This window comes from Jaculus jaculus, chromosome 5 (genome assembly GCF_020740685.1).
Source record: "Jaculus jaculus isolate mJacJac1 chromosome 5, mJacJac1.mat.Y.cur, whole genome shotgun sequence".
Classification (NCBI taxonomy): Eukaryota; Metazoa; Chordata; class Mammalia; order Rodentia; family Dipodidae; genus Jaculus; species Jaculus jaculus.
Window position 1 is genome coordinate 69,051,205 of NC_059106.1, and position 12,839 is coordinate 69,064,043.

The 12,839-nt window shown below is 46.2% G+C and overlaps 1 protein-coding gene across 1 annotated transcript; it reads right to left on the reverse strand.

The window, feature by feature from the left end:
- Positions 1 to 307: 307 nt before the first annotated feature.
- LOC101612392 (40S ribosomal protein S2-like) lies at positions 308 to 1,063 on the reverse strand. The gene is made up of 4 exons (XM_045149132.1): positions 959 to 1,063; positions 775 to 906; positions 569 to 708; positions 308 to 518 (listed from the first exon to the last, which is right to left on the reverse strand). Exons 1-4 carry the CDS (start codon positions 1,061 to 1,063, stop codon positions 308 to 310), a joined length of 588 nt encoding a protein of 195 aa, XP_045005067.1.
- Between the last annotated feature and the right edge of the window lie 11,776 nt (positions 1,064 to 12,839).

Here is a 12,839-nt window from a genome sequence, read left to right on the forward strand (position 1 = left end):
TTTGCAAGACAGAGAGAGAGGGAGAGAAATGGGTGCACCAGGTCCTTCAGCTGCTGCAAATGAACTCCAGACGCATACATCACTATGTGCTTCTGGCTTACATGGGTCCTGGGGAATCGAACCTCTGTCCTTTGGCTTCTCAGGCAAGCACCTTAACCACTAAACTATCTCTCAAGCCCCCCCCCCCCCTTTTAACAGGCTTAATCCACTTTTATTTATTTTTTCTGTATAAAATCCCTATGTGGTAGCCACAGCTGGAGCCTGGGTCCTCTGCACTGAGTCTCTGGTGTGGGTTTTCACAAGATGGTCAGTGAATTCCTGGTAGGGAGACCTGGTGAACAGTCTCTTTCCTGAGGTCGGGGGTTAGAGAGCTGTAGGTCTTAGAGATGGCGTCAAAAGTGGCCTTAGCAATGTTGCCCAGGGTGGCAGTGCAGCCCCTGGCTGAAGTGCAGCAGTCATCAATACCAGCCATCAGCAGCAGCTTCTTGGGCACGGGGGCAGAGACAATGCCAGTGCCCCTGGGGGCAGGGATAAAGCGCACCAGCACAGAGCCACAGCGGCCTGTCACTTTATAGGGGACTTGCGGATCTTGTTCCCCCAGTAGCCTCTCCGGACAGGCACAATGGAGAGCTTGGCCAAGATGATGGCCCCTCGGATGGCAGTGGCTACCTCCTTAGAGCACTTGACACCCAGGCCGAGGTGGCCGTCCTAGTCCCCAGTGGCGACAAAAGCCTTGAACCTGGTCCGCTGTGCAGCGCGAGTCTGTGTCTGCACTGGGACGATCTTCAAAACCTCATCCTTAAGGGACGCGCCCAAGAAGTCAATCTCAGACTCCTTGATGGGCAGGGAGAACAGACAGATCTCCTCCAGGGACTTGATCTTCGTGTTCTTGACCAGGCGTCCCAGCTTGGTGACGGGGATGCACTCCTTGTCTTCGGCTTTGCCTCGCGAGCCCCACAGCCTCGGCCCAGCCCAAGACCGCGCCCCCGAGACTGCTGCCGAAACCTCCACGGCCCAGGCCCGGCCCCGGGTGCTCCGGGCCCTCTGGCTGCACTGGTGTCATCCGCCATTTGGTGTTTTCCTAAGGAAGAAGCAAGCCCTGCTTTTTTTTTTTTTAATTTAGTACACACACACACACACACACACACACACACAAAGAGGCAGATAGAGAGAAAAGGAGCGCCAGGCTTCTAGCCACTGCAAATTGAGCTCCAGATGCATGCACCACCTTGTGCATCTGGCTTACATGGGTACTGAGGACTCCAACCTGGATCCTTAGGCTTTGCAGGCAAGTGCCTTAACTGCTAAGCCATCTCTCCAGCCCATTCTGTTTTGTTTTATTTATTGATTTATTTTGGTTTTCCCAGGTAGGGTTTCACTATAGTCCAGGCTGACCTGGAATTCACTCTGAAGTCTCAGGGTGGTTTCCAGCTCAGGGTGATCCTCCTATCTCTGCTTCCCAAGTGCTGGGATTAAAGGCCTGCGCCACCACGCTCTGCCCCATTCTGTTGTTGTTGTTCTTCTTCTTATTATTATTATTTTTAGTTTTTTGAGGTAGGGTCTCACTCTGGCCCAGGCTGACCTGTAATTTACTATGTAGACTCAGGGTGGCCTTGAACTCACGACGATCCTTCTACCTCTGCTTCCAGAGTGCTGGGATTAAAGGCATGCGCCACCATGCCCTGCATGGTTTTTGTTTTTTGAGTCAGGGTCTCACTCTAGCCCAGGCTGGCCTTGAACTCAGACAGACTCATAGAGATCTTTCTACTTTAGCCTCTTTAGTGCTGGATTTAAAAATGCATGCCACCACATCTGGCTTTTTTTTTTTGTTTCTCCAAGGTTAGGGTCTCACTCTAGCCCAAGCTGACCTGGAATTCACTATGTAGTCTCGGGCTGGCCTCCAGCTCATGGTGATACACCTACCTCTGCCTCCCGAGTGCTGGAATTACAGGTGTGTACCACCACTCTCCCCCCTCGCTTTTTATTGACAACCTCCATACATATACACAATGTACCTCGATTATAATACTTTTTTGTTGTTGTTTCTTTGTTTGTTTTGAGGTAGGGTTTCACTCTAGCCCAGGCTGACCTGGAATTCACTATGGAGTCTCAGGATGGCCTCGAACTCATGGCGATCCTCCTACCTCTGACTCCCGAGTGTTGGGATTAAAAGCATGTGCCACCACGCCTGGCAATTACAATACTCTTATGACTCTCTTTTGTCCTCCCTTTTCTTATCTACCTCTCCATTGAACCCCTTTTTCCCCAATAAGTCCCTTTTCTATTTTGATGTTATCTTCCTCCCCCCCCCCCATATTGTGCAGACCTTGTGCATGTAGTGCCGGCCAGTAAGAGACCATGACTGCCACGGCCACTTTGTACCTGAACGGAAGCGTTTCAAAGCACTCTTCCCTGTCCTTTGGCTCTTGCATTCTTTCTGCCGCCTCTTCCACAATGGTCCCCGAGTCTTGGAAAGTAATAGAGTTGTCTCTGGGTGCTTAATATCCACTGTCATTTCTTCTCGGCACTTTGATGTGTTTTGAGTTTTCCCAGTGGTCACTACCATCTGGAAATAAGCTTCTATAACCAAAAGTGAGAGTGGCATAAACATCAGTATTTAGAGAGCGGTTTGGTGGACATAAAATATCCATCTAGCCTGCCGGGCGCGGTGGCGCACACCTTTAATCCCAGCTCTCGGGAGGCAGAGGTAGGAGGGTTGCTGTGAGTTTGAGGCCACTCTGAGACTTCATAGTAAATTCCAGGTCAGCCTGGGTTACAGTGAGACTCTACCTCAAAAAAACCAAAACCAAAAATAAAATAAAAAATATATATATCCATTTAGCCAAACAATAGGGCTTATGACCTCCCCAGTCATAAGCTTTTGACTAGGTTTTCAGAAGCAGGCATGAATTACCTCCTGTGGAGTGGGTCTCAAATTCAGTGAGAGTGTGGTTGCTTCCCCCACAACAGGCCACCATTGCACCGGTTAACACATTTTGCCTGGCTGGCCAGTCATGTTGCTCGTAGGGTCCACTTCCTGTGATTGATGACTTTTCTCCCCCAGCAGGCTGTACAACTCTTTCCAGCCCCGTGAGAGTTAATCACCAGGGAGGAAGGAAGCTTCCAGCTCAGCTTGATTTCTCAGTGTCCTATAACCCAAGTATGTGGTATTCTCAGCAATAGGATCTTACCTATTAGTTCTGGTGGGCAACCAATAATCTTGGCATTTGCCTGTATTGTTTGGGGGCATCTGGGTCCTCCCTGACCAACACAAAGTTCACCTTCTTATAAGGACACCAGTCATATTGGATGAAGTCACACCCTAGTGACCTCATTTTAATCTGATTTCCTCCTGTAATGATCCTACCTCCAGATAAGGAGATATAAGGTATGAGGGGCTAGGAGTCCAACATATCTTTTGTTTTATTTTTATTTTTATTTTTTTTTCTTTTTTTTTTTGTTGTTTATTTCTATTTATTTGAAAGCGATGGACACAGAGAGAGAAAGAGGCAGATAGAGAGAGACAGACTGGGCGCGCCAGGGCCTCTGGCCACTGCAAACGAACTCCAGATGCGTGCGCCCCCTTGTGCATCTGGCTAACGTGGGTCCTGGAGAATCAAGCCTTGAACCGGGGTCCTTAGGCTTTACAGGCAAGCACTTAATCGCTAAGCCATCTCTCCAGCCCTTTATTTTTATTTTTAAAAACTACTTTTTAATTTATGGGCTGGAGAGATGGCTTAGCGGTTAAGCGCTTGCCTGTGAAGCCTAAGGACCCTGGTTCGAGGCTCCATTCCCCAGGTCCCACATTAGCCAGATGCACAAGGGGGCACACGCATCTGGAGTTCGTTTGCAGTGGCTGGAGGCCCTGGGGAGCCCATTCTCTCTCTCTCTCTGTTGCTCTCAAATAAATAAACAAAAAAAATTAAAAAAAATATTTTTAAATTTATTTATGAGAGAAAAAGAGACAGACAGAAAGAGAGAACGGGCATGCCAGGGCCTCTAGCTCTGCATATGAATTCCAGACACACATGCCCCCTTGTGCATCTGGCTTACGTGGGTCCTGGGGAATCGAACCTGGGTCCTTAGGCTTCACAGGCAAATGCCATAACTGCTAAGCCATCTGCCTAGTCCCCCATATCTTTTATTTTTATTTTTTGGTTTATTTCAAGGTAGAGTCTCACTCTAGCCCAGGCTGACCTGAAATTCACACTGTAGTTCCAGGCTGGCCTCAAACTCACAGCAATCCTCCTACTTCTGCCTTCTGAGTGCTGGGATTAAAGGCATGTGCCTGGCATCTTTTTCTTCTTTTGTGAGACATTTGAGCTTACTTTACATTTCTTCTCTGAACCTCATATATCTGTAACCCATAGGCCTTTGCTTTCCAGAGTGGCATGGCCTCTTCCTAAGAGGAGTTCCTAAGAGACAGAGAAACTGTAATGTTTCCAGCCAGGTGAGAGACAAGGAAGAGGAAAAGTGGAGGTACAAAAGGAGAAGGGATAGGGAAGAAAATCATATTTTCAGGACCACACTTATGAGAAAGCAAATCATGGCATGCTCTCTCAAAACATGTGGGATGAATTTCTCAGCTAGACCCAACCCAAAGCATCTCTATAGAACTCTGTCCTCTAGGCATAACAAGGCTATTGCCATCTTGAAGTCAGAGCAGCTCTGATTCCCTACAGGAGATCCTCACAGGATTGGGCCTATGAACATTCCCTCCTAGGCATTGGGAGGCAGGGTGTCATCAGAGCCTCATCTGAGATTACAGCTACTCCTTCCCTCCTGCCCCTTCACCCTAGTTGGAAGTGTTGGAGACTGTAAGAGGTGGAAGGTTGATAAAAGAGGGGACTCCCATGAGAAGCTTTTGTGAACCATCACCCACACAGTGGTGGGCTTTTTTTTTTTTTTTTTTTTTTTCGAGATAGAGTCTCACTCTAGTCCAGGCTGACCTGGAATTGACTATGTAGTCTCAGGGTGGCCTTGAACTCACAGCGATCCTCTTACCTCTGCCTCCTGAGTGCTGGGATTAAAGGTGTGTGCCACCATACCTGGCTGGCTTTTTTTTATTTAAGAAAGTTTATTTGCAAGGAGAGAGAGAGAGAGAGGAAGAAGGAGGGAAGGAGGAGAGACAGACAGAAAGAATGGGTGCACCAAGGACTCCAGCCTCTGCAAACAAACTCCAGATCAATGTGCCACTTTGTGCATCTGTCTTTTATTTTATTTTTAAATTTTTATTTATTTATTTGAGAGCAACAGACAGAGAGAGAAAGAGGCAGAGAGAGAGAATGGGTGCACCAGAGCTTCCAGCCACTGCAAACAAACTCCAGATGTGTACACCTCCTTGTGCATCTGGCTAACGTGAGTCCTGGGAAATTGAGCCTCGAATCGGGGTCCTTAGGCTTCACAGTCAATCACTTAGCTGCTAAGCCATCTCTCCAGCCCTGAATCTGTTTTTATGTGGGTACTGGGGAATCAAACTTGAGTCCTTAGGCTTTGCAGGCAGTGCCTTAACTGCTGAGCCAATTTTTCAGCCCAGCCATAGGCTTTTTCTTAAAAAAATTTTTATTTTTCTTTATTTATTTGACAGAGAAAGAAGGAGAGAGAGTGAGAGAATGGGCATGCCAGGGCCTTCCAGCCACTGCAAAGGAACTCCAGACATGTGCGCCCCCTTGCGCATCTGGCTAACGTGGGTCCTGGGGACTCAAACCTGGGTCCTTTGGCCTTGCAGGCAAACACCTTAATTGCTAAGCCATCCCTCCAGCACCATCCATGGGCTTTTTGATGATATTGCTAGGAGAGTCATCCCTGCTCCTGTCAGGAATCCTAATTCATTTATTGGGTCAGCAAGCTGGACTTGAACGGAAGCATTTCTTTGGTCTGGCATCGGTGTTCTATCTCGAATGGATAGAAATAGGCTCCCAGGGAAAAGTCAGACAACAGTTGGCTAGAACATATTGATTTGTATTAAGGTTTTCTCTCACAGACAAGATGTCAAGAGAAAGAAGTCTCACACAAGACACATACATTATCGTTTTATTTATGTGAGGGTGAAGACTTGCCAAAGCCACAGTGACAAAAGTTGGAAGTGGTCACCTTTGGGAGGTGTTGACTTGCTTGCGCTGGGGCCAGGGGTGTAGGTGAGTCTCCAGGGCACACAGGTCTGGGTAGTGTATACGTGTGCATGACACTTCACAGAGATTTGAAGTTAGGATGATCTCATTTACAGTATCTAAATTACATTGTGAAAATAAACGAAGGAAAAAATTGCTTCCTTACTTTACTTCTCCCTGCTGATCACATTGAGTTTCTCTGCCCAGTTGCTCTTCCTGCTCAAAAAAAACGTAGACAATGGAAATTATATACGTTGGGTTTTCCGAGGTAGGGTCTCACTGTAGCTCAGGCTGACCTGAAATTCACTATGTAGTCTCAAGCTGGCCTTGAACTCACAGCGATCCTCCTACCTCAGCCTCCAGAGTGCTGGAATTAAAGGTGTGCACTACCACGCCCAACCAATGGAGATAATATACACCTCCCATGTTGTCTAGCACATAATAGGTATTCCCAAAGTACAGATTTTCATCATGTACCTGTGCACATCATGTGCTGGGATCTAGGAGTGATATCCAGGGATGACCCGGGGTTCCCCAACCTCCCACCCATGGAGCATAGAGTCAGGCCCTGGAAGTCGAAGGGTGTTCAGACCTTGGGAGAATAGTGAAAAATAATGTTCTCTTTCACCAGAAACAGAACACAACCCAGCAGAAACCCCAAATCATAATTAAAAGATGCCCTGCAACTCTCTTGGCAGCATAAATTTTAAAGATGAAAGTAAATGATTAAAATAATTAAACACTTCAAGCTGACAAGCTGGAGCAGATTCTTGCCAGCGGACGTTTGTCAGTAATTAGCTAATTAATCCTTGCGCAGATTATAAGCCATAACAAACCAGTCAGGCTGAACGGTGCCGGCTGCTCAGAATTAGACTTTTAAAAAAGAAGAGGGGGGGGGGAAGGAGTTAAAATAGGAAAAAAGACATGGCACGTGGCTACCTGACATTCCCCTGTCCGACAGTGTGGGCTAAGACTAGTTGGGGCTTCCTGGAGAGTTCTGGGCTTGTGTCCAGTCTCGTGAGCCAGCACCTGCTGGGACTTCAATGGCATTACAAAGTGGGAAGGGGGCAACAAAGCTCTGTACCTCTGGCCCAAGCCAGAAAAATAGTGGCAAAGAGCCCAAGTAGGAAGTGACTTCTAGATTGAGTGGCTGTAGCATTATTCCATTTAGCAAAGCCCATGCTGACCTGGAAATCGCTCTATAGCCCTGGTTGACCTCAACCTCATTTGATCCACTTATTTCAGCCTTCTGAGTACTGGGATTAAAGGTGGGGGCCATGGGCTGGAGAGATGGCTTAGCGGCAAAGGACCTAGGTTCAATTCCCCAGGGCCCACATAAGCCAGATGCACATGGTGGTGCATGCTTCTGCAGTTTGCAGCGGCTAAAGGCCCTGGCATGTCCATTCTCTCTCTCTATCTGCCTTTTTTGTTGTTACCTCTCAATTATTTGAGAGAGAGGGGAGAGAGAGGGAGAGAGAGAGAGAATGGGCATGCCAGGGCCTCCAGCCACTGCAAACGAACTCCAGATACATGTGCCATCTTGTGCATCTGGCTTATGTGGATCCTGAGGAATTGAACCCAGGTCCTTTGGCTTTGCAGGCAAGCGCCTTAACTGCTAAACCATCTCTCCAGCCCCCATAAAATAATTTTTTAAAAAATTATTTAAAATATATTTTTTAAACTTTATTAGTTTTTTAAAGGTGAGAGCCACTACACCAGAAAGGTTGCATTTTTATGGACAAGAATGACAAAATCTAATAGGGAATTAGCATCCAGCCAAGTAATGTTCAATCCAGGCAGGCTCTGATAGAAATATAATACAAGCCATAAGTGTAACTAAATAAACAGATTAATTTAACTTTAAAATATTTTTACTTTATTTATTTGAGAAAGAGGCAAGAGAGAGTGAGAGAATGGCATGCCAGGGCCTCCACCCACTGCAAATGACCTCTAGATGCATGCGCCGCCTTCTGCATCTGGCTTAAGCGGGATCTGGGGAATCTAACCTGGGTTGTTAGGCTTTGCAGGCAAGCACCTTAACCACCAAGCCCTCTCTCCAGCCCTGTATAGCTCTTTGGCACTTACAAAGTGTGCTCACATGTGTAATCTCATTCCATCCTATTGGGCTGTGGGATCCCGAAGGTACTGTCTCATTTGAGAAGCAATAGGTTTACAGTAATTAAGACTACGATTTTGGGCTGGGAAGATGGCATAGCAGTTAAGACACTTGCTTGCAAAGCCTGAAGACCCAGTACCTATTGGGCCTTGAAAGGCCCGGACGTGAGGCCTAGTGGAACTTCCTGAGCCTAAAGTCTGGAGACCTGCCTCTGGCCAGCTATGACTCAGCAAGAGCCTCTGGCTTGCTACTTCTGCATAGGAGTTGGAATTCCCACGCGCACGCATTTAGAATCAATCATTTCAAAAGTCGCAGTGTACTATTGGCCCTTACCTCTCTCCCATTCTGAAAGCCCCACCCTCGTTCTCAACACTATATAAGCAACCGCCTGTAACAATAAAGTGAGTTCCTGCTTCAAGAAGACTCCCGGCTCGGTGGTGTGTTCCTGGCCCTCGACACCCACCCTCCTCCTCAACCCCTTGGGAGGAACCAGCGGGCCTGGTCCTTCCTCTGCACTGCCTTCCCCGGGGAGCCTGGCAAGTACCCATGTAAAGCCAGACACACAAAGTGGCTCATGCATTTGGAATTTTTCTGCAGTGGCAGGATGCCCTGAATTGCCTATTCTCCTCCCCCTAGTCTCTCAAATAAATAAATAAATAAATAAATAAATATTTTATTTTACTTTTAGCTGGGCATGGTGGCGCATGCCTTTAATCCCAGCACTCGGGAGGCAGAGGTAGGAGGATCCCTGTGAGTTTGAGACCACCTTGAGACTACATAGTGACTTCCAGGTCAGCCTGTGCTAGAGTGAGATTTTACCTCAAAAAATTAAAAAAAATTTTTTTTTTAAAGGATACAGTTTTATGCTGGGCATAATACATATGCTTTCATCCCAGAATTTGGGAGGCTGAGGTAGGAAAATTGCCATGAGTTTTAGGCCGGCCTGGGGCTACAGAGAGAGTTCTAGGTCAGCCTGAGCTAGAATGAGACCTTGCCTTAAAAAAAAATCCAAAGCAAAGTTGTTGTTGTTTTTACTTTCTGGTTAAATGTGGCAGATGGTAAATGTATTTGTATCTGATATTTCAACAAGCCTCACAGTGGTGGTTTGAATGTAAAATTTCTCCTGCAGCCTCATGTGTTTGTGATTAAGCTTCATACCTTATCCCCGGCTGGCAGAGCCTTTAGGACCTTTAGGAGGTATAGCCTCTGTGGAGAGGGTGTAGCCTTGGGTATTACAGCCTGGCCCTGTTTGCCACATTCACCTCACTGTCTTTCCTTCCTCCCTGATGCTATGGAGGTGTGACACTCAGCTGTCTGCTCTTGTCATGCATTTCCCACCATGATGAAACTTCCCATCAAAACTATAAGCCAGAAGTAGACCCTTTCCTTCCACAGCTGCTTCTGGTCAGGTAACTGCTATGCTCACAAAAATAAAAAGCAAGGGATATTAAAGAAGTCACAGATGAGTCACGGATGTCAATACATTACAAAATATATTTTAGTCAGGCATGGTGGCTCACACCTTTAATCCCAGCACTCAGGAGGCAGAGGTAGGAGGAACACCATGAGATCAAGATCATCCTGAGACTACATAGTGAATTCCAGATCAACCTGGGCTAAAGCGAGACACTACCTCAAAATATATATATTAAAAAACCACAAAAAAACCTTTATCTGTTTATTTGAGAGAGAGAGAGAGTGTGTGTGTGTGTGTATAGATGCACTAGGGCCTCCTGCCACTGCAAACGAATTTGCAGATGCATGGGCCACTTTGTGAATCTGGCTTTACATGAGTACTGAGGATTTGAACCTGGGTTATCAGGCTTTTCAAGGGAGCACCTTTAACCACTAAGTCATCTCTCCAGCCCACACATTTTTGGAAGATAGCAAGTGAGTAAAGGAGCTGGAGAAGCTAAGCTAGCTGTTATACTGAGTCTATAACCGAGGAAGCAGAAGAAAGGGCAGCCGATGGGAGACGTAGGCCCAGGGAAGGATCCAACGCCGGAAGCATCAGGTATTGCAGAAAGTTAGATTGGTATGGGTTGAAAATATGGGAATTGGGGCTGGAGAGATGGCTTAGAGGTTAAAAGTGCTTGCTTACAAAGCCTGGCTGCCCAGGGTTGATTCCCCAGTATCCATGTAAAGCCAGATGCACAAAGGGGTGACAAAGAGTTAGTTTGTAGCAGTGGGAGGACTTGACACAACTATTCTCTCTCTTTTTTCCTCAAATAAACATAAACACACACATATATGCATATGTATGTATATATATATATATATATATATTTTTTTTTTTTTTGAGGTAGGGTCTTGCTCTAGCCCAGGCTGACCTGGAATTCACTACATAGTCTCAGGGTGGCCTCAAACTCATGGCAATCCTCCTTCTACCTCTGCCTCCCGAGTGCTGGCATTAAAGGCGTGTGCCACTATGTCTGGCTTAAAAAATATTTTATTTCTTTGAGAGACACAGAGAAAGAAAGAGGGAGAGAGAGAGAATGGTTGCACCAGGGCCTCCAGCCACTACAAATGTACTCTATACACATGTGCCACCTTTTGCATTTGGCTTACGTGGGGACTAGGGAACAGAACCTGGGCCCTTAGGCTTCATAGGCTTAACTCCTGAGCCAACTCGGAAGCCCCAGAATTAAAAAAAATTTTTTTGTTTATTATTTTTACTTATTTATTTGAGAGGGACAGACAGAGAAAGAAAGAGGCAGATAGAGAAAGAGAGAGAGAATGGGTGCACCACGGCCTCCAGCCACTGCAGACGAACTCCAGATGCATGTGCCGCCTTGTGCATCTGGCTAACGTGGGTCCTGGGGAATCGAGTCTCAAACCAGGGTCCTTAGGCTTCACAGGCAAGTGCTTAACCACTAAGCCATCTCTCCAGCCCCCCAGAATGTTTTTAAAAGAAAAAATAAAACACAGGAATGGGGACAGTGGTTAAAAGTACTTGGTTATAAAGCCTGGGTTCAATTCTTCAGCATACACACAAAACTACCAAAGGGACCCTGTCTCAAACAACTCTTCTGACCTCTACACACATGCCCTCACAAATAAATAAGCCAGGTGTGGTGGCACATACCTTTAATCACAGTACTCGGGAGGCAGAAGTAGGAGGATTGCCATGAGTTTGAGGCCACCTTGAAATTACATAGTGAATTCCAGGTCAGCCTGGACTAGAGCGAGACTCTACCTTGAAAAACCAAAGCCAAAACCATCAAAAACAGAAACACCTTTAATCCCAGCACACAGGAGGCAGAGGTAGGAGGATCACCGTGGGTTCAAGGCCACCCTGAGACTCCATAGTGAATTCCAGGTCAGCCTGGGCTAGAATGAGACCCTACCTCAAAAAAACCAAAACAAACAAACAAACAAACCCAGAAACAATAAATGAATAAATAAACAATTAAAAAACCCATGAGGACTGGAGAAATGGCTTATGGCTTAGTGGTTAAGGCATTTGCCTGTGAAGCCAAAGGACCCAGGTTTGATTCCCCAGGACCTACATAAGCCAGATGCAAAAGATGGTGCATGTGTCTTGAGTTCATTTACAGCGGCTGAAGGCCCTGGTGCACCCATTCTCTTTCTCTCAAATAAATAAATAAATAAATAAAGTTTTAAAAACTTAAAAAAGCAAACATTTTAATGAGCAGAAAATCTGGCTCAGAAGCAGGTGTCTTCCCTATCATACACAAATAGCCCATAGTCTGGCAGGAATTGGTGGTTACTCTATTTTGAAAAGCAAAGCCGTGCTAGATTGTGCTTAACTTGAATGAGCCCCTGGGTCTAGGCCTCAGTAGTACTACAAACAAGGGGAACCTGGGAGCATCCAGTCTGAGAACACTGGGCAATAGGAAGCCAGGAACAGTGGTCATAATGGGAAGACTGGCTTTGGAACCGTGAAACCACAGACATAGTTTCCAGAATGCTTATGGTTACGTGTATACCCTCCCAGGTAGAGACTGGTGGAGTTTTCATTAGAGATACTAATTGGAGAAACACTCTTTGGATACTGAGAAAGAGATTAGAGAGGATGAAGCTATTATCACAGGAATAATAGAAGAAAATTCCTCATAGGAAAACGCCCTAAAAGACATTGGAGTTGAAGCAATAACTCAGTCAAGTGCTTGCTATGCAAGCATGAGGGCCTGAATTTGATCCCCAGAACCCATGTTGTTGCTATTTTTAAGTTTTATTTTATTTATTTGCAAGCAGAGAGAGATAGAGAGAAGAGACAGACAGAGAGAATGTGTGCATCAGGGCCTCCAGCCACTGGAAACAAACTCTACATGCGTGCCAGCATTCTGTGCATCCAGCTTCTGTGGGTGTGGGGGAATTGAATCTGGGTCATTAGGTTTTGCAGGCAAGTGTCTCTACTGCTAAGCCATCTGTGCAGTCCCTGTTTTTTTCCCCTTCCTTCCTCTCTCTCTCTCTCTCTCTCTTTCTTTCTTTCTTGCTAGGTGTAGTGGCATGCACTTGTAAAACTCCCAACACTAAGAAGGCCAAAACAGATGGATCCCTCGGGCTGGCTGGCCAGCTAGTCTAGCCTACTTAACAAGTTCCAGATCAATGAGAGAAGCTGTGTCAAAAAAAAGAAAAAAAAAAAAAAG

What these genes read in the sequence shown, in the direction of transcription:
- LOC101612392 (XM_045149132.1), bottom strand. Translation starts at nt 1,063, where the DNA reads ATGACACCAGTGCAGCCAGAGGGCCCGGAGCACCCGGGGCCGGGCCTG. An exon ending in TCTTGGGCTGGGCCGAGGCT is followed by an intron (nt 907 to 958) that starts GTGGGGCTCGCG and finishes CCCGTCACCAAG; the next exon opens with CTGGGACGCCTGGTCAAGAA. An exon ending in ATCCGCAAGTCCCCTATAAA is followed by an intron (nt 519 to 568) that starts GTGACAGGCCGC and finishes CCCTGCCCCCAG; the next exon opens with GGGCACTGGCATTGTCTCTG.